Source organism: Phyllopteryx taeniolatus, chromosome 2, assembly GCF_024500385.1.
Source record: "Phyllopteryx taeniolatus isolate TA_2022b chromosome 2, UOR_Ptae_1.2, whole genome shotgun sequence".
Lineage (NCBI taxonomy): Eukaryota > Metazoa > Chordata > Actinopteri > Syngnathiformes > Syngnathidae > Phyllopteryx > Phyllopteryx taeniolatus.
The window spans coordinates 34760087-34783638 of NC_084503.1; the positions used below are offsets into that span (position 1 = coordinate 34760087).

At 40.4% G+C, this 23552-nt stretch overlaps 1 protein-coding gene across 8 annotated transcripts; it reads left to right on the forward strand.

Annotated features, from left to right (window-relative positions):
• The first annotated feature begins 2448 nt into the window (after positions 1 to 2448).
• On the forward strand, positions 2449 to 21555 carry eva1a (eva-1 homolog A (C. elegans)). Of its 8 annotated transcripts, none has more exons than XM_061765898.1 (5): positions 2449 to 2768; positions 3498 to 4019; positions 15278 to 15446; positions 18917 to 19279; positions 21065 to 21555. In XM_061765898.1, exons 3-5 carry the CDS (start codon positions 15344 to 15346, stop codon positions 21175 to 21177), a joined length of 579 nt encoding a protein of 192 aa, XP_061621882.1. In that variant the 5' UTR covers positions 2449 to 2768; positions 3498 to 4019; positions 15278 to 15343; the 3' UTR covers positions 21178 to 21555. The 8 variants fall into 8 exon arrangements, with proteins under 8 accessions (XP_061621882.1, XP_061621883.1, XP_061621885.1 ...); XM_061765899.1 differs by having other exon boundaries at positions 3555 to 4019; XM_061765901.1 differs by having other exon boundaries at positions 3904 to 4019.
• Positions 21556 to 23552: the final 1997 nt, after the last annotated feature.

Below are 23552 nucleotides of genomic sequence, written 5' to 3' on the forward strand. Positions count from 1 at the left end.
AGCAAAGCAAAGCACCTGATGAATGTGGTTCATGGCAGGACAAGTGTTCCTGACTCACAAGGATGCACCTCATGGAAATCATACCATGGTCCCTTTATTCTCATCTCCCCATACAGCAGTTTTAAAAAGCAACACTGTAAAATATACTGAGCATGAATATTGAAGCAAGCACCTCTGTGATTTCATTCATTCTCGAATAATGTTGAAACAAAACAAATTATTTTTATGAAGTTGCTGCCCCCGCGCTGAAGTCAACATGCTGTGCTGTAAACGCCATAGTTTGCCATAAAAGTGATACATTAAAGGGTTTTAAAGCAGTGGTTCTCAAACTTTTTACAGCAAGTACCACCTTAAAAAATGCTTAGTTCTCCAAGTACCACCATAATCACCAAAATTCTAAATCGGTAGCATAGTAACCCAAGTGTTCTGCAAAAACGAGGCAGATGTTTTATTCCTAAAAGGTATATTTAATGTTATTGTAAGCCACTATAAGATTGGGTACAGTAACGAAAGTGTCAATTTCATTTAAAAAAAAACAAAACACCTTGGTTTTGTCATACGAGTGTCCAGAAAGAGCCCCTCTGTCAGCTACTTCTGTTTGACCCACTTTTGGATCCTCTTTGTCCATATTTGGCTACGACTGCCCCCTTTCCTCTGATCGGTTGCCTCAGTGTAAAAGACCCACTTGTGAGAGCACACGTGTTTATGTTGACAGCGCTGGCTCGGGAGCGGAAAGTGAAGGTGGAGATCTTCGGTAGTCACGTACTGTAGATCAGCTCGAGAAATTCGAATGACCTGTTTTCAGGCCTCTCAGAAGAAAAACGTCTGGAACTCAGGAATTTCACATGTTTACTGAGGCATTACAGAAAAAATATTACATCCAAAATACTAGAAAAAGTTGGTTTGGTAAACTATGGGAGATTTAACACTATGCTTGAATAAATTTTACAAAATCTAATTGAACAATGATTCAATTAAAACTTATTGCACATAAAAGTTAAATTTAAAAAAATGTAAACGTCAATTTTCTACAAATGCTTGTGATTGGGAAACAACAAAGAAGGTCCTACATAGGCCTTTAGTCTAACAGTTCACACAGTTTTAATGTAAAATAGAGAGTGATACAGTAATCTGCCTAACTGTAGACTTTTATGGAGACTGTTCCCTGTGATCCCTCAGTCACACATAATGTGTTATCTTATTTAAAAGGCAGTAATGAGTGACTTGTTTTATTTGTTGTGCATTCTAATGTGGCTGTACATGTTTTAATGTAAGGGGGGGGGGGGGGGGCAATGTTATAACTGAGCCAGGAGAAGGTGCAGATTGCATAATGAAGGTTAACAGATTCATCTCATGTGCCTGCTGTATAACAAAACATCCCCCCAGTAATAGTAGTCATTAAGAAGTGATAGGCTGTACTGTTGCATGACTTTGCAGGGAGCTACATGCTGCTGTTATTTCTGGTGCTACCTGCTGCGTTATTATTTCTAGCCGTATGTGAAGACAAATGTCTCATAAAAATATGTATACGGAATATACAGTATACATAAACAGCAACTACCTGATGTAGACAGGTGAGGAGGAGCGTCGAGTGAAGCTTGTCTGGCACATTCATTTCTCAGTGCAGTGATGAGAAAACAAATATTTTTCCACCCAGAGGCCAGGGAACAATAGTGAATGTACTGTTATGTGCAATTGGTGTGGAAAGACACTGAAATGTGCTGAGATTTGATATTGACTCTTCTGATGCGCTATCCTTACAAGTCCAATTAAAAAGCATTCAGCACTGATTGCTCTCATTCATGTGTGTGTGTGTGTGCATGTGTAGAATCAAAAAATTCACCAGGTTTCAAAATTTGTTCCAGGTTTTTGTGATAAAACCAATTTATAGACCAATTTTTCCACCATTAACTCATTCACTGCCAGCGGTTTTCAAAGCAGAGTTCCCCATATTGCCAGCCTGCATTGTAGAGCATTTTGAGTGAATTGCTCTTTCAATACCCACAGAATATTGTGTTCTGTCAGAATATAAGCATTGAACGAACCCTAAAAGTTTGGGAGATTTTCTTATGATGAGTTGAAACCAAGGTTGAACTTTTCGGTCTTAATTCCGGAAGGTATGTTTGGCACAAACACAATACTGCTCATCACTAAAAGAGCACTATACAATATCTAAAGTCAAGTATAGTGATGTTAACAGGTTTTTCACTAGAACTAGTGTCTTAGTCAAGGTGAAAGGAATGATGAATGTTACAAAATAGAAATTAGACATTTTTAAAAAAGCCAGGAAAAGTTTACTAGAACAGCTAAAATGTGTTGTTAATCAAAGGCCTTTTAAACGGTGGCAGCTGTGTGCTGAGTCCCATTTAACATGAATTTGAATGTGATTCAGGTGTTTATTTGTACTTCCCTCCCCAAAAATATATTTTATTCCAGTTGGGTTGTAAAGGTTATTGGTGCAAAAGGTTTAGAAATTATTTATCCTGGTCTCATTCCATTCCATTCCATTTGCTTGGAGTTTTTAAGCACATGAGTCCACTCTGTGCTAAGAAAAAAGTAGAGAGAGAGGGAGAGAGTCAGGTTTGGCACAGAAATAACCTGCCAGCATGACAGGTCAGCTCATAAAAATTTCACACATCCAATGTAAATGGATGAAAAAATGATGATTTAGCTCAAGTAATCACTTAACAGGAGCAAACAACTTGCAGCGTTGTTTTTTTTTTATTTTTATTTTTTATCAGGGCACATCAACAGGAACCCAACTGCAGGTACGTATTGGATGTAATCCTGGTTTATGTGTGTAAATACCCGCCATTATCCTGACACAAGTCACCTCATAAAACATCCTTGCCTTTGATTTGTTGCAACCATCCCGCGTATGCGTGAGACACCTGGTGAGCTTTTTAAAATACACTTAAAAGTTAAGTTTGCTGTGTTTCAAATGCCCGCAAGATTTGAATGTAGCCTCACTTAACTACTTCCCATCCAACTACCCTCACAGAGAAGGCATATGTAGCTAGTTACAACAAAATATCTGCGCTAGCAATACTAAGATAGCATTAGCACATAAACAAGCCGATGTTAGCCCCAGCTGCTTCGTTGGTATCATGACTTCTTCGTAATGGAGTGATATTATAACACTAAATAGTATGACTTTTAATTTAAGTATTTTTTTCTTGGAATGTACAATCAATTCAAAATCAAAAAGAGGTGATCAACGTAACTGTCGAGCAGAAATGTTGCTAGTCTGTTTGCTAGTCTTATACCTAGTTGTTGGAAAACAAGGGATGGGCTCTTTTTTTTCTGGAGGTGAATATTCCACCTTACTCTGAGCAAAGTTCCGGAAGCCCAAGGTAACAGGTCAGCGCAAGGCTGTTGTACTACTGTCGGATTACACTGGCAGTTTTTACCACTATGACAAAAAGGGGTTTTAGCAAAATTGCAAAATTCCCCTTTTAACCTGTTATAAATATAAAAACATTTTTCACACTATTAAGTATTCATCAGGCTCCGGTCACTCTCCTCCCACCACCGCCTCCTTGCACATACTACAGAATATTCCCCACAAGCATGTGAGGAAAGGAGGAAAAGGATGCAGACAACTGGGAAATAGAGAGAGAGAAAGAGAGTCTTGCTTGTCCTGTCGAGGTCTCTCATCTCACAGCTCTGCCCCGAGGGCCTGACCTCTGCCTCGCTGACTGCAAACCAACCTGGAGAAGCTCGCACGATAGAGGAGGGCAGTGCATTTTGGAAAACATTCCGCCTGCAAACCTGTACCAGAGAATGAAGACGTGGACAATGGATTGTTTTTGAGAGCAGCCCAGAAGAGGATGTCTATGTTTGATGTTGATGATAGTGTTTTTTTATTATTATTATTTTTAGTTATTTAATTTTTTTAACAAGCGGGAGATACAGAGAAGAGAAAAGGGGAGGAGTGGCATTGAACACAGAAAAGAGAGGAGCACAGAGATGCAGGAAAACAAACGGAGGAGAGGAGCTGAGCGATACTGCATGGAAACGTAAGTGTAAATCCTCCTTCTTTCTTATTGTTCATAAGTTTAATATGACATACTCTCACTTTTCCACCCTGTTCCGTCATTCCTTCCCCCTCCCCATGCTCCCATTCTGCCCATCTGCTGTGTTGTGTTTCTATTTGGGCATGCATGCTGTGTCCCTCGTGCTCCGCAGGTCATGTTAAAGAGTAACGGTTGCGAGGAGGGAAAGGCCAGTGTCACATTGTATTAGCATCAGCGTCACATGCCGAGCCACACACACAAAAAGAGGCATACTGTGTTTGAACCATGGATGGAGAAACACGCTCACCTTGTAGCTAGTGCAACGAAAGTCTCTTAGCTTTATTGTCATCTTAAATTTTAATCGGTTTTAATTAACAAAGACAAGACTGGGAATCACAGTGCCAAACTTTACTTTTTTTTTGCAGCTTATTATTTATTGGGGGGCAGCAAGAGAGGCTTACTGTGTAAGGACTTGGCCTGGGGACAAAAGGGTCCAAGGTTCAAAATCCTACTCTGAACCGAAATAGGCTGTCAAGGTGCCCTTGAGCAAGGCACTGAATCATCAAATTTCTTAGGGGTGTTAACCTCCCCCAATGTATTAAAAAAGTATAAATGGTAGTTCAGTATTAAATTGTTCTCCCATTATGAACAGACTATTCACTCATTCATAGAAAAAAGACACTTTCTCTCACTGTGTGTGTTACCTGAATTCAGTTATGTCATCCATCCATCCATCCATTTTCTGAGCCGCTTCTCCTCACTAGGGTCGCGGGCGTGCTGGAGCCTATCCCAGCTGTCATCGAGCAGGAGGCGGGGTACACCCTGAACTGGTTGCCAGCCAATCGCAGGGCACATAGAAACAAACAACCATTCGCACTCACAGTCATGCCTGCGGGTAATTTAGAGTCTCCAATTAATGCATGTTTTTGGGATGTGGGAGGAAACCGGAGTGCCCGGAGTAAACCCACGCAGGCACGGGGAGAACATGCAAACTCCACACAGGCGGGGCCGAGGATTGAACCCGGGTCCTCAGAACCAGTCGGCCACCGTGCCGCCCAGTTATGTCGTATTTCACCGATTTAACACAAGGCCATTGAAGTATTTAAAATGAATGAAGCATTCATACTAACTATGTAATTTGTATTTGTTTGACAAATGCTCTGTTATATAAAAAAAACAGCAGTCATACATACATGTAGAAAAATGTCAACACATTTTGAATATCAGAAAAAATAAGTTAAAACAATTGAGCTGTAATATTGCAACAGTTGTTATATCATGAAAATCAGAATTTATTTGCCAATTATGTCAAAAACACACAAGGAATTTGTTCCCGGTAGTTGGAGCTGCTCCAGTACGACAACAGACAGTCAATTGACATTGAATACTTTTGAGACATAAAAACATAAAAACAGTCACTGGGCAATAAGAGATTACCAGTAATGTGGTAATGCCGATGCATTATTTTTTTTATTTTTTTGACAATTGTGCAAATGATGCCGATTCCTCGAGCAATTTCGAGCATCTTGAAATGACGAATAGAACAATAGTTTGGTACAGTGACCACTGTGCAAATGGCGCAGAGGCTTATAAATTATGCAGTTTAACGAGACTAGTAGTGCGATAATATGGTCTAATAATCTAATCTAATCTAATAATCTAGTCGAATGGTGCACATACTTCTCAAGCAACAAACTCAAGACAAAATTGGCACCATGTTACAATGGAATTGTAAATTAACTGTTTAAGAAGTTAATGGCAAGAGGGAAGAAGCTGTTGGAACGTTTAAATTTGCATTGTTCGATAGCGCCTACCTGAGGGAAGGAGCTGGAAGAAGTGGTGACCAGGATGTGGAGGGTCCAAGGGGATTTTGCATGCTCTTGTTTTAGCTCTGGCAGCGTGCAAGTCCTCAAGGGTAGAATAGGGGGGTACCAACAATTTTTTCAGCAGTTTTGATTGTCCATTGCAGTCGGTGTTTGACCTTTTTTGTGGCAGCACCAAACCAGACTGTGATTGATGAACACAGTTATCATTCTAACGAATGAAGTTACAATGTTACCAAAAGCATGATAGCATAGTGTTTCCCAACCTTTATTGAGTGAAGACACATTAAATTTTACATAAAATCTCACCACACACCACCAAACAAAAATGGCAATATGTACTGAAATAATGTAAAATTATACTCACAAATTTACTTAACTCAATGTGATTTTTTTTCCTTTTTTTTTTCTTGTATAGTATGAATAACGGCGGCACGGTAGATGACTGGTTAGAGCGTCTGCCTCACAGTTCTGAGGACCGGGGTTCAATCCCTGGCCTTGCCTGTGTGGAGTTTGCATGTTCTCCCCGTGCCTGCGTGGGTTTTCTCCGGGCACTCCGGTTTCCTCCCACATCCCAAAAACATGCATTAATTGGAGACTCTAAATTGCCCGTAGGTGTGACTGTGCGTGCGAATGGTTGTTTGTTTATATGTGCCTTGCGATTGGCTGGCAACCAGTTCAGGGTGTACCCCGCCTCCTGCCCGATGATAGCTGGCATAGGCTCCAGCGCTCCCGCGACCCTTGTGAGGATAAGCGGCTCAGATAATGGATGGATGGAGTATGAATGACAACAAGTGGATAGACGGGTTAATCCGCTCTATGTGTATGTGTGTTCCTGTGTATGCCGCAATAACTAGCAACACAATGGGTTGATGACATTATTGTTTGAACCCAAACTAAAATAACATTCTTCATGGCTGGTTTCTTTGGACAAATGTTAAATACATGTATATAATTTATACAAATAGGATTTGCTATATGTAAACACGAACAAAGCTTAAACATCAGATATTGTCGTCTTTGGTGGCTCTGTAGTGACACCTTCTGTAAAAAAAAAATATATATATTATAAAAGATTTTAGATGTTTCAAGTTCCTATTAGTTGTTTGTAACACTCCACTTTGTCGTTCACCTGAGCGAGGAGGACCTGTTTTTGACTTGTTTTGCCAAACGTAGAAGTAGGTTGCGCAGATACCGGACTGAACCTGCTGCATTGAATTGTTCTGCATGTTGCTGGCAAAGATAGATAAAACAAAGATAGATAATTTGTCTATGACTTGAGTTACGATTGCAGTTCAGCCCCTCGACCGCTCCAGTGGAGTAAAAAAAAAAACAATGGACCAATTATGATGGAACAAATCAGTTTACAAAAATTTTTGTGGACAAATATTGCTTGGGTTCATGAACTATGCTTCCTGACACCCACGCGGAACACTCAGTTGTGAGTTATCTCACACTACGTAAACATCATTTGCTCCATGCGTCAGGTATTTCAGGTATCTTTGTTTTTCTTTTGTAAATTAACCCTCACTATGGCTCCCAAAAATGTGAAAACTGCAAGTAATTTTGCAATTATGAACCCTGGCAAGCGTGGCGTGGCTTTCACTGAGCTCTCGTTGGTTAGGTAAGCCCTCCTCTGCTGTACGAGAAAGAGAGGAAGAGAGAGAGCTACAATGCATTTTAGCTCTTGCTATTTTAAGACAAAACACAAATGTACTAGTGTGTGTCTGTCTGTCTGTCTTTCTTTCGGTTTAATTACTGTAAACTTCATAAAACCAGTTCTTTTCTTTTCATTCTCTTTATGTTTTTATGTTTATAGTTTACAATACAGTTCTAGTTTTCTTTATCAAAAACGTAACAAAAAATTGTGTTTTTTTGAGGGGGGTGCTGGGTCGAATTTATGGCATTTCTATGTAGTTGATTTCAGATACGAGTGATTTGTATTATGAGTGTGGTCATGAAACGAATTAAACTCATAATTCAAGGCACCACTAAATGACAAAAAAAAAAAAACCCAAAAAAACAGCTTTGAAGATATCGTTTGTTTGATTTAATTTCAATTTTAGCCAGTTAGGAGCAACTATTATCTCTCAGTACGATGTATACACGCCTGCAAACTGCAACCCAACAGCAAACATAATCATTACATACAGTACCTCTGTTTACCAAATGTGAGCATTATTATCTTTGCAAAGGCAGATTTGTTTAAAATAAAGATTGTGCAGCTGGTGTACCTAATGAAGTGTCCAGTGAGTGGAGCTACTTGCAGCCTCGTCAACAAGTTCTATCAACGAGCTGGCTACTGTACCAGTGCATCACCATCATTTAAATACAGTAACTGGCATCTTCAGCAGCTTGCAACGTTCCCAGTGCCAGTAATGTTTTTTTATTTATTCAAAACTTCAGTACAGTAAGGACTTGGCCTCTATAGTCCTATAAATAATTTTCTGCAGGCAGTGTGACATGTTTTTTGCTCCACCAAGCACTAACCTACATGGCCTAATACAAAAGGCTCTGAGGGGCAAGGAAGCGTGAAGAGAAGGGCATCCACGTCCTGTAGCACTCACACTTTACATCCCAAAACCACCTCAACTCACAGCCTATTTGGCATTGCTCTGAGGATGCCGTCCATGTTTGTGTCATCTTGAATCGCAATGGTGTGTGGATGCGATGCCCGGCTGATGTGTCATTCTTGTAACACAGATAAATGTGCCCGAAGTGCTAATGAATGTCTGAAATGTGCATTTTTTTATGCCTCATGTTTGCACATAAAGTTCAGCCTCAAAAATGATTCATACCATGGCCAAAATCTGAGTTGAAGTGAATTTTTATTGGTTGAGTGGGTAATCCTCTGATTGGAAATGACCAAAGAAAGTGGCAATGACTGTTTCATATACAGTATAGATTTATTTTTGTTTTACATTTAAAAATACTAATTATAGCCCTGATCTTATTGGACAACTTTGAGGAAACAACATTTAGCAACATTCTAAAGGATCCTTACTTCTTACATAATGTAGAACAGCAGTTCTCAAACATTTTACTTCAAGTGCCACCTCAAAAAATAATCGACTCTCCAAGGGCCAACATAATCACCAACATTAAAACCAAGTAGCGTAGTAGGACTGTAGGTAGTGTATAAAGTTTTTTTGTATTTATTTTTTTTACCTAAAAAGTATATTTCATATTATTGTAAGCCACTATAAGATTATGCATAGTTTGATCCTTAAAACCTGGTTTATATGTAGCAAATAAAATCTCTACTTTCCGGTAACTATTGATTCAATTAATATATATTATACATAAAAGTCTAATTTAAAAAAATACCTAAATAAATGTTCAAAAAAAGCTTGTAAATTATTAAATGCAAATGTTTTGTACTTAAAATTAAATGCAAATCAACTGTACTTAACAAATGAACTGTACTGGATTAAAAGCAAGTTGAAGCTACTGTAGCATTATGCACAGTTTGAACATTTAATTCAGTGATTCTTTTGTATACCACTAGAGGGAACCCACGTACCACTAGTGGTACTACACTTTGAGAATTACTTATCTGGAACATTTTAATCAACTATAAAATAATATTTTGACACTTGAAATTGCTTTTGTCTGTATTGATACAATAAAAATTATTGTGGACGTGGAACCTTTCAAATATAAAATGTGTATATTTTGATATGGTAATTTTTTATATATTACATAATTAAAATAATAAATTCATATTCCTTCACTCAAGTGTGAAGAAATATTAAGGTCATACTGAGAAGAAAAACAACATTTAAAGTTACAAGAAAAAATATATAATCTTAAAATAATAATGTCATAATACAACCCTAATTCCAATGAAGTTGGAACGTTAACATAAATAAAAACAGAATACAATGATTTGGGAGAGCGGCACGGTGGACGACTGGTTAGAGCGTCAGCCTCACAGTTCTGAGGACCGGGGTTCAATCCCCGGCCCCGCCTGTGTGGAGTTTGCATGTTCTCCCCGTGCCTGCGTGGGTTCTCCGGGCACTCCGGTTTCCTCCCACATCCCAAAAACATGCATTAATTGGAGACTCTAAATTGCCCGTAGGTGTGACTGTGAGTGCGAATGGTTGTTTGTTTGTATGTGCCATGCGATTGGCTGGCAACCAGTTCAGGGTGTACCCCGCCTCCTGCCCGATGATAGCTGGGATAGGCTCCAGCATGCCCGCGACCCTGGTGAGGAGAAGAGGCTCAGAAAATGGATGGATGGATACAATGATTTGCGAATCATGTTCAACCTATATTTAATTGAATACACTACAAAGGCAAGATATTTAATGTTCAAACTGATAAACTTTATTGTTTTTAGCAAATAATCATTAACATAGAATTTTATGGCTGCAACACGTTCCAAAAAAGCTGGGACCGGTGGCAAAAAAGACCGAGAAAGTTGAGGAATGCTCCTCAAACACCTGTTTGGAACATCCCACAGGTGAACAGGCTCATTGGGAACAGGTGGGTGCCATGATTGGGTATAAAAGGAGCTTCCCTGAATTGCTCAGTCATTCACAAGCAAAGATGGGGAGAGGTTCACCTTTTTGTGAACAAGTGCGTGAGAAAATAGCCTAAAAGTTTAAGAATAATGTTCCTCAATGTACAATTTAGGGATTTCATCATCTATGGCTCATAATATCATCATAAGGTTCAGAGAATCTGGAGAAATCACTGCATGTAAGCGGCAAGGCCGAAAACCAACATTGAATGCCCATGACCTTCGATCCCTCAGGCGGCAGTGCATCAAAAACCGACATCAGTGTGTAAAGGATATCACCACATGGGCTCAGGAACACTTCGGAAAACCAATGTCAGTAAATACAGTTCGGCGCTACATCCGTAAGTGCAACTTGAAACTCTACTATGCAAAGCAAAAGCCATTTATCAACAGCACCCAGAAACGCCGCCGGCTTCTCTGGGCCCGAGGTCATCTAAGATGGACTGATGCAAAGTGGAAAAATGTTCTGTGGTCCGACGAGTCCACATTTCAAATTGTTTTGGGAAATTGTGGACGTCGTGTCCTCCGGGCCAAAGAGGAAAAGAACCATCCGGACTGTTATGGACGCAAAGTTCAAAAGCCAGCATCTGTGATGGTATGGGGCGGTGTTAGTGCCAATGGCATGGGTAACTTACACATTTGTGAAGGAACCATTAATGCTGAAAGGTACATAGAGGTTTTGGAGAAACATATGCTGCCATCCAAGCAACGTCTTTTTCATGGATGCCCCTGCTTATTTCAGCAAGACAATGCCAAACCACATTCTGCACATGTCACAACAGCATGGCTTCGTAGTAAAAGAGTGCGGGTACTAGACTGGCTTGCCTGCAGTCCAGACCTGTCTCCCATTGAAAATAGAGTCCTCAGTTCCCAAACGGTTATGGAATGTTGTTAAAAGAAAAGGTGATGTAACACAGTGGTAAGCATGACCCTGTCCCAGCTTTTTTGGAACGTGTTGCAGCCATAAAATTCTAAGTTAAGCATTATTTGCTAAAAAGAATAAAGTTTAGCAGTTTGAACATTAAATATCTTGTTTTTGTAGTGTATTCAATTAAATATATGTTGAACGTGATTTGCAAATCATTGTATTCTGTTTTTATTTGTTTAACACAACGTCCCAACTTCATTGGAATTGGGGTTGTATTATTGCAATCCTACAAACACATAACACGATTATGCTAGTTCTGTCGTACTAGAAGTACACCAGATCTGTGGGGAATGTAGATGTTTCAACACCCACGCTTTTCCCAATGAAAGGGTTCAACACCCACACTTTTTCCTATTGTTATCAATCACGTTTTTCAAGGGGTCGGCAAATTGACATAGCCACCCACTTTTTTATAGCTTGCTTTGCCTCTAGTAGTATGCCTTTATTTTTGCCAATTAGCCATTTAAAATTGCAGCTTTTTGTTGTTGTTGTTGTCACATTAAGACTTTCTCACAATATTGACTTTTTCCTTAATAAATATGACTTGAAAAACTACAGATGATTTTACTTGTAGCATTATGATTTTTTTTTTTCTCTGCGGCCTTTTTCCAATCATGTTACGACTTTTTTCTCTCAATGTTAAGACTTTATTCTGATAATATTTATTTATTTTCAGTGTAGCTCTAATACTTGTAATATGTCCTATTAGTCTTATTGCCTCTTTTTGGTTCATTTCCGATGACACCCATTCACTCAAGTCATAAACAATAGATTTGTTCTCCTGTGTTTATAATGTTTTTTTTTTATTTAAAGACCTCCCCTTTAAATCAAACCAGCGTGATCTTCTCTGAGTTTTTCATCACTTCTTTACTGAAGAGCATATCATATATTTTAATAGTGTTGCAATAATGCTGGCTGAAGCGGTTTAAATTCCTCATGTATCCTTTATTTCTTCATTCTCAAGTGGACACTGACGTTAACTTTTCTCCTTTACCCTTTAAGTCAGTCATTATGATGTGACGTCATGTGATAGGTGTGGACAAAAAAATAAAATAAAAATCCCTGACTCTTCGTGACATTAAAGAAGATCCACACAAACTGGATCAAGCCGGTCAAGCCACAATTACAGCACATACCTAATGAGGAAGACCATTATCAAGAAAATGTGTCTTTTCAAAAATAATCTTTCTTAGTTTTGATTGACACTGTCAGAGAGGTATTCATTTAACATTGGTTTGTGTAAAACTGCACTGGATCATACCAAGAGGCATTTATAATGTATTGGTCATTTCATTTTGAGCAAAATATTAGAACATTAATAAAGGTATTGTTTCATTAATACTTCTCTTACATTGTCAAATAAAACTGAGCAATGGACAACTCTTGTATTGGAAGTGAGTCAGTTTCATGAATGGGCTGCTGGGCTGCATGTCTAGACAGTTCGCTTAAGAGCTCTGCTTTTACTCTCTCTCTGTTCACTCTACATTTAGCTTGGCAGGCCATGACTACTATTGCACTCATTATGAGTGTGTGTGTTTGTGTGTGTACACACGCTTGTGTGATTTAGCCCCAAGGCTGTGTAGTCAGAAAACAAACACTCATGTAGATATAAAAACATTCCAACACAGTTTGATTTTGACGTTTGGCTAAATTTCCTTCATCGGCTATGGAGAAAATTAACTATTTTATCGATTAATAGTTTTTTAAATGCCAAGTTATTTGATGGGATGGGAATCTTACTCTGAATGCTCTGAACTCTTTTTTCCACAGCAGAATGATACTGCCCAGAGTGTGGATATAGCTCAACTTGCCATAGTTGATGTCATGTTGTACTTCTTTAGACAGCAGACGAGTTGAAACTGAGACGATAGCACCGCTGCTGGTTGCACCCAAGTCGTATGCACAACTGCTTCGAGACATTATTAATCAACAATATTTCTATTAATAAACTGATTAATGGGCGGCACGGTGGGGGACTGGTTAGCATATCTGCCTCACAGTTCTGAGGACCTGGGGTCAAATCCGGCCTCGCCTGTGTGGAGTTTTCATGTTCTCTCCGGGTACTCCGGTTTCCTCCCACATCCCAAAAACATGCATGGTTGGTTGATTGGAGACCCCTAATTGCTCGTAGGTGTGAATGTGAGTGAGAATGTTTTTGTTTTTTTGTTTGTACTGTATGTGCCCTGTGATTGGACGGCAACCAGTTCAAGGTTTACCCCGCCTCTCTCCCGAAGATAGCTGGGGTAGGCTCCAGCACGCCTGTGACCCTATTGCGGATAAGAGATACAGAAAATGAATGAATGACATTGATTAATGGTATGGTACTTGGTACTATGGTACTTAACCAGATTTTTCAGGTTATCTGTGCTTTACTTGAATGTTTATTTTTCTCACTCTTTTACTCCCTACATTTGAAAACAATGTGGAGAATCTGAACCAGGGAGCATTAATGCAAAGGATCCATCCATCCATCCATCCATCGTCTTCCGCTTATCCGAGGTCGGGTCGCGGGGGCAGTAGCTTTAAGAGGGAAGCCCAGACTTCCCTTTCCCCAGCCACTTCATCCAGTTCTTCCAGATACTTGAACACCTCCACTTGGGGCAGGATCTCATCCCCGACCCGGAGAGGGCACTGCACCCTTTTCCGACTGAGGACCATGGTCTCAGATTTGGAGGTGCTGATTCTCATCCCAGCTGCTTCACACTCTGCTTCGAACCGCTCCAGTGAGAGTTGGAGATCACGGCTTGAAGCCAACGGAACCACATCATCTGCAAAAAGCAAAGATGCAATACTGAGGCCACCAAACCGGACCTGCGCCTAGAGATTCTGTCCATAAAAGTTATGATCAGAATCGGTGACTGTCACCGATTCTGCAAAGGATTCACAGAAGCAATTTATTCCCCAAATTCCCCAATTTAAGAGAATTATTTCATGGTGTCGGCTGCAAGAATGATTTGTGCTAAATGTATTGTCTTTTGCCAGCCTAAAAAACACCAAAAGGTTTTTCACTTTTTCTCATTAGCTCACATAGTAGTAGTAGTTTAACTACTAGGAGGAGTAGTGTTTTTTTTTTTATTCAGTCACCATACAATAACATATTTCACAGTACAAACAATAAAAAAAAAAGAAAAAACAGCCATGGAAGCAAGATGCATATTTAAGCCAAGCCTACTTTTTAACAAGCATATCCAATCCAGCTACCACCTTCCCAAATGTAAGTAAAAAAAAAAAAACAATAGATAAATTATTAATATTTACAATGTTCAAAAACAGCTTTGCGAATACATTTTTGGGAAAAATGTAACCAATTTTTAAAAAATGTATACTTTCATCATTCCAAAAGTTAACACCACCAACAAAGGCACATCTTTTGATTCCTCTTATAGCTTTTTATTAATTTATTTTTAATTTGCAATTTTGGGTTAGCATTAGCAAAGCAATGTCAACACATTGTTTTGATAGTCTAAAAGCCTTAGCCAATCCTAGCAAGCTTTTTTTTCCACGTTCTGCTAAGTCACCAAAACACGTATGGTACATAATTGGCAGTAAAAATTCCTCTTCACTTTTTAGTTTTGTACTTATATGCACATTTTAGTCTGTACACACTTTAGTCTGTACCTTTTTACTTTTACCCAAGTAAATGGATTGAATCAGTATCTCTCCTTTTACCAGTGCCTCTTTTACACTCTTTTAGTATCGGTACTTCTATTTAGGTACAGAGTGAATCATTTTGCAATCTCAGATAATTATCTTACATTTGTCTTATGGCAGCTCAGCAATGTGTTAAATAGCTGCATTAGTGACTTCAGGGCTTTTCTCTTACAGGATGCTTTTTAATGTGTTCCATTGCGATAACATGGTAATGTTTTACAGGTGTTTAAGGAGAGTGAGTGTATTTAATGTTGTGTCCAGTAACTAGCGGTTTACAAAGTATTTTGAAACCATTTTCTTTCTTTCTCTTCTGTGATTTGTCGTTGTTCTGAAGAGATGAGTATGAGAACTTCAGAGAGGACTGAAGAAGATTCCAATACGATCAACTCCCTGTGAAGTGATGAGTACTCAGACCGTAGAGAACCCCAACACGGATGTAATGGTGGTCTCCAAGGAGATGGCATTGCTTAGCAACATACTGGCAGCTTATACCTTCATCACAGGTACGGTACATGTTGTATGGAACATGCCCTTGTCTGAAGAAACTGTGCATCTTCCATTACTGTTCTGTATATCTCTTTGCCGTCTTCTTCAATGTGGTCTCACGAGCATATAATAAGGATATTGTTAGCGCTTTATTACTGCATTGGATTTTTCTTTCAACAAAGTGCCACCGCAACTATGTGAAAGAAAGAGAAGAGTTTGGGTTAGGCAGTTAGTTTATTGATCCCAAAGTAAATTCTGGGATCCTGTAGCAGCAATAACAGTAAACAAACATAAAAATAACATGTCTGAGATAGCAGTAAAAAAAGTATGTATGAGGAAATAGTAAAAAAGCAAAATAAAAATGTAAGTGTAAAAGAGATACAGCACAATAAATGAATGTTTTCTCATTATCTTTGATATTAAGATTGTTTTGGGTTAGGGCATTTATAAGCGTTTAGCTTCAGCCCTAAGCCTTTCGCTCATCTTTATGAAATTACCTCAGTTGTTTATTTTTTGTTGTATCCTTGGAATTCTGTGAATGCTCGTAATGATGTCTGAATAACATTCAATTCAGTTCAATTAAAGGCTTGTTCATTATGTGCAATATGTGCAATACTGTTGAGTAGCCGTAAACTACATACAGTGGGTACGTAAAGTATTCAGACCCCCTTAAATTTTAAACTCTTTGTTACATTGCAGCCATTTGCTAAAATCATTTAAGTTCATTTCCCCCTCATTAATGTACACACAGCACCCCATATTGACCAAAAAAACATAATTGTTGAAATATTTGCTCATTTATTAAAAAGGAAAAACTGAAATATCACACAGCCATAAGTATTCAGACCCTTTGCTGTGACGCTCATATATTTAACTCGCGTGCTGTCCCTTTCTTCTGATCATCCTTACGATGGTTCTACACCTTCATTGGAGTCCAGCTGTGTTTGATTATACTGATTAGACTTGATTAGGAAAGCCATACACCTGTATGTAGAAGACCTTACAGCTCACACTGCATGTCAGAGCAAATGAGTATCATGAGGTCAAAGGAACTGCCTGAAGAGCTCAGAGACAGAATTGTGGCAAGGCACAGATCTGGCCAAGGTTACAAAAAAAATTCTGCTGCACTTAAGGTTCCTAAGAGCACACTGGCCTCCATTCATCCATCCATCCATCTATCAGTTTTTTGAGCCGCTTCTCCTCACTAGGGTCACGGGCGTGCTGGAGCCTATCCCAGCTATCATCGGGCAGGAGGCAGGGTACACCCTGAACTGGTTGCCAGCCAATCGCAGGGCACATTCAAACAAACAACCATTCGCACACACATTCACACCTACGGGCAATTTAGAGTTGTCGATTAACCTACCATGCATGATTTTGGGATGTGGGAGGAAACCGGAGTGCCCGGAGAAAACCCACGCAGGCATGGGGAGAACATGCAAACTCCACACAGGCGGGGCCGGGGATTGAACCCGGGTCCTCAGAACTGTGAGGCTGACGCTCTAACCAGTCGTGCACCGTGCCGCCACACTGGCCTCCATAATCCTTAAATGGAAGACGTTTGGGATGACCAGAACCCTTCCTAGAGCTGGCCGTCCGCCCAAACTGAGCAATTGGGGAGAAGAGCCTTGGTGATAGAGGTAAAGAAGAACCCAAAGATCACTCTGGCTGAGGTCCAGAGATGCAGTCGGGAGATGCGAGAAAGTTCTAGAAAGTCAACCATCACTGCAGCCCTCCACCGGTCAGGGCTTTATGGCAGAGTGGCCCGACGGAAGCCTCTCCTCAGTGCAAGACACACGAAAGCCCGCATGGAGTTTGCTAAAAAAACACCTGAAGGACTCCAAGATGGTGAGAAATAAGATTCTCTGGTCTGATGAGACCAAGTTGGAACTTTTTGGCCTTACTTAGATGTTGTATGTGTGGAGAAAACCAGGCACTGCTCATCACCTGTCCAATACAGTCCCAACAATGAAGCATGGTGGTGACAGCATCATGCTGTGGGGGTGTTTTTCAGCTGCAGGGACAGGACGACTGGTTGCAATCAAAGGAAAGATGAATGCGGCCAAGTACAGGGATATCCTGGACGAAAACCTTGTCCAGAGTGCTCAGGACCTCAGACTTAGCCGAAGGTTCACCTTCCGACAAAACAGTGACCCTAAGCACACAGCTACACAGCACTGATCATGAAATTGTTGCCATATTGTGGAAAGCATATTCTGGGGGGGAAAAGTATTCTCATCCCTACACAGAAGCCTGATGTCATGTAGAAACTATTCATCTCTTAATATCAAAGAAAAATGGAAAAAGGAATTGAAATCACGAATAACCAAGGAAAAATGGCTGAATATCTGCAAAATAGTGCACATCCACTACCCCCAGGCTCTAGAGTGTATTTAATTGGAAAAATATGGTCAGATCATTTTTTATTTTATTTTTTAATTATTTTTTTTTTTTTTAATGACTCCACAGATGGGTTTTTTCCGGGCACTCCGGTTTCCTCCCACATCCCAAAAACATGCATTAATTGGAGACTCTAAATTGCCCGTAGGTGTGAATGTGAGTGCGAATGGTTTGTATGTGCCCTGCGATTGGCTGGCAACCAGTTCAGGGTGTACCCCGCCGCCTGCCCGATGTTAGCTGGGATAGGCTCCAGCACGCCCGCGACCCTAGTGAGGAGAAGCGGCTCAGAAAATGGATGGATGGATGGACTCCATAGATTAGGAAAGAAATTGTGTCTATATTATCTAGACACAACCATGCTGGAGAGCATGTGGACACACAGTTGCCGACCAAATACATATGTTCTTGTCTTGCCAAAAGACAAAAGAATATTGAGACAAAATACGGTTGGTTTTAAACCAAGTAATAGATTATGAGATACCAAAAACATGTAAAATACTTTACTTGGGGAATCTAAGACCGCACATAATACAAAAAGAGGATGAATATACTGTTAAAGTGCTGCTATCAGCGAGTAAAAAAGCAATTGAAAGGTTTTGGTATTAAGTGGAATTACTGACCAAGGAGCAGTGAGTGCACAGTAGAAAGATTATTCGTAATGGAGAAAGTAACACATAAAATGCGACTGCAAGAGACAACAATGTGAGGATAAATGAAAATGTGATGGCTTGTAGAACACAAGAAGCGCATTCCCCACTGGAGAATAAATAAACAGGTTAATTGTACCTTCTGCCATCTAGTGGGAGAGCATTTGATTGATCCACCTATTACTATATGTCGCTGGCAATCTTTTGTTGTAAATATATATTTTCTCATAACCAATTAAGTGAATTTGGATAATTTCCCATGGCACAACTGATGATATCTCAGGGCTCAGTGGTTGAGAATCACTGATTTAAATGTGTATCTAATAAAGTCTAGAGTGAATGGATGTTTCTATAGCTGACAAAAAATCAACAAAATGTTCGAACAAGTGCTTAAAGTTGTTCTGTTGGTTTGATCACTCCTCTCACTTTCTCTCTGTCAGACCAACCCGAAAGGACGGCGCTGGTGTTTCTGGGCGGAGTGTCTGTCGGTCTCCTTGTCACGCTCTGTGCCGTCGTCTTCCAGATCCACTGCCGCGCCGACTGTCACTATGGCAACAGTAAACACCCTCGCCATCGACATCACCATCACCACCGCCACAGGCGTCACCATCACGTCTGTCAGCACCACCAGCAGCACGTCAATGCTAACCCGGACAACATGGCCGTCGTCACCGCAGAGGTCGCAAGGCCTAACGGGGACAGCGAATCGGAGGACTGGGATGAGGCGATGGACATGTCGTCGCGGAGACGCAGGCGCTTTGAGAGGGCCTTGCTACACGCCAGCATGTTTACATCGGCTGAGGGTATCTCACATACACACTCGCAAAAAATAGGAGCATGAACTATTGCTACTACTACTCTATCTCAGACATTACAAATGTCATTAATCATCAATTAATCATTAATGTTGCAATCTGTTTTTTTTAAGGTCCCATTACATCAAAATCCTATTCTATTCTACATAGGTCAAAACGAGTCTGTGACTTGGTTTGAGTTTGACATCTATACGGTTTGTCGATTGAATGCATAAGACAATAAACGGCATAAGGTTTGCAAAACGACCAGATCAGATTTTTGTGTGTTTGTGATGTAGATCTTATTATTAAAGTACTTTCCCACTTCGTGGTTGGTACCCACCCACTCAACACAGCTGAATAGCAACATGGCATTTCTGGCTTTTAGGCGAGCTAGTCTCAGCCACTGCTAAGCCATACAAACACAGTCTATAAAGTGTACATATGTTGTGTTTTCCAACAATGCTAAACTATATAGTGGAACCCCGATTTAACGGACTTAGAATTTAACGGACAGTGTCTTGTTGGAACTTAAAATCATCCCTTTTATGCAAGTTTGGATAAACGTTGAAACTTTTCAAACATTTGAAAGCTTTTTTAGATTAATTTACAATAATGTTGTAATGTACTAGGTGTTTCTAGCCCACAAAGAAAAGTAGAAAGCAATAATTCTGTACTGTACTGGTGTTTTTAGCCCCCCCCCCACCCCCCAAAAAAAGTTCTTCAATTTAACGGGCAATCTGATTTAACGGACAATCTGATTTAACGGACGAAAAATTTCCCCCCAAGAAATCCAGCCATTTCAAATTGATTGAAAAACTACTAGACTTAAACTAGAATTGATTGGAAAAAGAGAATCTTGGGCATCTTCAACCCAAATTATCTCATAAACTTGATAAAAGGACATTGAAGATTATTAAAACCATTTTGATGGCATGGGACCTGAAAGAAAGATAGCTCTCTATCCTATTGTGCTTTAAAAAAAACATACAGTAATGACATAATGAAATAAAATGTAAAAAATTAGACAATTTTTGCCTTATTTTTTGCTTCAATTTAATGAACATTTCTTTCTTCTGGTGTGCACTCCTTGGCCACCTAAGAGCAGTGTAATACAGACATACAGATATACATGGAGACGGTCACAGACTCACAGGTCCTCAGTAAGCTTCAGTGATAGTCAATTTTCGCTGAGAATAAAGAAAATATGCCTGTGCCTGTCTACATGTGTTGCCTCACTGTTTGCGTTCAAATATCCGTCGCTTAAAGGGTTATAACACTGCGACACTGATGCGATGAGTTAACTCGTCTATGGTGTTTCTTTGTTTAATTTAGTAGTATAATAATAGTAGACTTCAACTTTGAGTGGCAATACACAGCTTGAAGCCTCTTTTTTGAAGAATTGGTCACTATATGCCAAACTGGTGCTTGTTCTGAAGTGAGTTGTGTTTACTGCCAATATACAGAACTAGTATATCAAATTTTTGCTTGCAAGTCAAAGCAAAATATTGGATGAACAATGGCTCGTATCTCTAAAAATTCATAAGTCGGGTCACACGTATCTCAAAGCACCACAACTTTTATTTTTTCACATATCCCACTCAATTCTCTTGAGAACAGGCTCCCTTTGTTTGCTCTTTTCTCGCTTTGTTTTGCAGGGTTGATTTTAACACGTAAAAATGTGTTGCAGTGGTCAAGGGTAATTTGATGCTGATGCAAATTGATGGTCATTGAGGTTGTGTATGTGCGTGCGTGCGTGTGTTTGCATGTGTGTGTGTGTCTGTGTGAGATCAGAACTGGACCAGGCCCAGCGGCTAGAGGAGCGGGAAAGGATCCTGAGAGAGATTTGGATGAACGGCCAACCAGACATCAGCACAGTCACTCAGAGCCTCAATAGATATTACTGAGAAATGAAGACACACACTAAAGGACGGGTGCAAGAATGAAAGAAGGACCTAAATGAAGGACACACAAAAGTGACAGTCGCAACAAAAGACACGTGAACGTTTGACCACACATGGACCGTGGCTTTCATGATCTGTCCACACATTTGCTCACTAACATGCTGTTTGTGTTTCAAACACAGTTTAAATGGTGCTTTTGTTTACATAGGGAATGTGAATGCGTTGCTGTTTAATGGGATATACAATATGTTCCTTATTCCATCCTATTGACGCTTTGAAGCTAAAAGTAAAGGAAAAAGAAAAGGGAACAATGGACATGGTGGTTTGATTCTGGTGCTTTTACTGTCGTATGTTGCATTCCTTGAATAAAGTGAGTTCCTAACCTGTACATGTGTTGAAGCAGACATTATTAACCCTTTCTTTGATATGACATGCATACTTGCTCACTGGCAGGGGCCAAGTCAGTGAACGAAATATAGGGCCCCTCTCTGTAATGGGGCTCTTAGAATAATCACACTTTTCTCCCCATCCCTGCTCTCTGGTCAGGACATTAGGTCCACCTGAGAACCAGACATTGAGAAAAACAGTCACTGAGCAATAAAGGGTTGCTAGTTATCTGGTAATGCAGGTACATTATTATTATTTTTTTGACAATTGTGCAAAAAGATGCAGAGTCCTCTAGCACTTAGAGCAGTTCGAAAGACTGATATTGCAATAGTCCGGTGCAATGACCATTGTGCAAAGGGCGCCGAGACTTCAAGCGAGTAGTGCGATAATCTGGGACAATGTTGATTGTGCAAATGTTGCAGATACTCCTCAATCAGTGTGCAAATGGAGCAGATGCTACTCAGGCATGAGTGGCCAGTATTGGTCAACAACAGATATGCAAATAGTGCAGTGTGGTGAGACTACTACAGTGAGTGCATGAGTATAATTGGCCCCACAGAAATGTGACAAAGTCAAAAAATTGGCAACATGTTGTAATGGAATTGTAGGTTAGGTGTTTAAGAAGTTGATTTCAAGAGGGAAGAAGCTGTTGGAATGTCTGCCAGTTCGAGTTTGCATTGATCGGTAGCGCCTACCTGAGGGAAGGAGCCGAAAGAGCTGGTGACCAGGATGCGGAGGGTCCGAGAGGATTTTGCACGCCCTTGTCTTAGTTCTGGCAGCGTGCAAGTCCTCAAGGGTGGGTAGGGGGGTACCGACAATCCTTTCAGCAGTTTTGATTATCCATTGCAGTCGGAGTTTGTCCTTTTTTGTAGCAGCACCAAACCAGACTGTGATGGAAGAACACAGGACTGATTCGATGACCGCTGTGTAGAACTGTCTCAGCAGCTCCGGTGGCAGGCCGTGCTTTCTCAGAAGCCGCAGGAAGTACATCCTCTGCTGGGCCTTTTTGAGGATGGAGTTGATGTTGGTCGCCCACTTCAGGTCCTGAGAGACTGTAATTCCCAGGAACTTGAAGGTCTCGACGGTTGACACAAGGCAGCTGGACAACGTGAGGGGCAGCTGTGGCGAAGGAAGCCTGCTGATACAATACTAGTATAAAAAATTCTGCCTTTAAAAAGAGGAATTTATTTAACAATATGTATATGATTGTGGGCGGCACGGTGGCCGACTGGTTAGAGCATCAGCCTCACAGTTCTGAGGTGCGGGGTTCAATCCCCGTCCCCGCCTGTGTGGAGTTTGCATGTTCTCCCCGTGCCTGCGTGGGTTTTCTCCGGGCACTCCGGTTTCCTCCCACATCCCAAAAAACATGCATGAATTGGAGACTCTAAATTGCCCGTAGGCATGACTGTGAGTGCGAATGGTTGTTTGTTCCTATGTGCCCTGCGATTGGCTGGCAACCAGTTCAGGGTGTACCCCGCCTCATGCCCGATGACAGCTGGGATAGGCTCCAGCACGCCCGCGACCCTAGTGAGGAGAAGCGGCTCAGAAAATGGATGGATGGATATATGATTGTGGTTGTAGCAACCCAAATAAGATTCAGTCATCACGTCGAAGGAACTACTATCAAATGCCCCCAAATATTTACCCATAAATGCTCTTAAAATATAGAGTACTGATAAATATTTAGTTGATTGTTGCATCAGTATTTTTTATAAATTTAGTATGGCCCTCTGAGGTCTTTAGAAAAACTGAAATGTCCCCTAATGGGAAAATGGTTCCCCTTGTGGTAATATCCTGTACTAAAATACAAAGGTCACCCTCGTGCACACAAATTTTGTATTGTTACGCCCCCATTAGGTGAAAAGCTGCTATAGCATGTCTCCAAAACCAAGGTAAACTTTAGGTCATTTCTTTTACTCCTTGGGTCTAAATAACCAGTATTCAGGTTTTGGCAGTCCTCAGCAATTATATGTAAATTGCAAGCTTGTACC

What these genes read in the sequence shown, in the direction of transcription:
- eva1a (XM_061765898.1), top strand. Translation starts at nt 15,344, where the DNA reads ATGAGTACTCAGACCGTAGAGAACCCCAACACGGATGTAATGGTGGTC. An exon ending in AGCTTATACCTTCATCACAG is followed by an intron (nt 15,447 to 18,916) that starts GTACGGTACATG and finishes TCTCTCTGTCAG; the next exon opens with ACCAACCCGAAAGGACGGCG. An exon ending in CATGTTTACATCGGCTGAGG is followed by an intron (nt 19,280 to 21,064) that starts GTATCTCACATA and finishes GTGTGAGATCAG; the next exon opens with AACTGGACCAGGCCCAGCGG.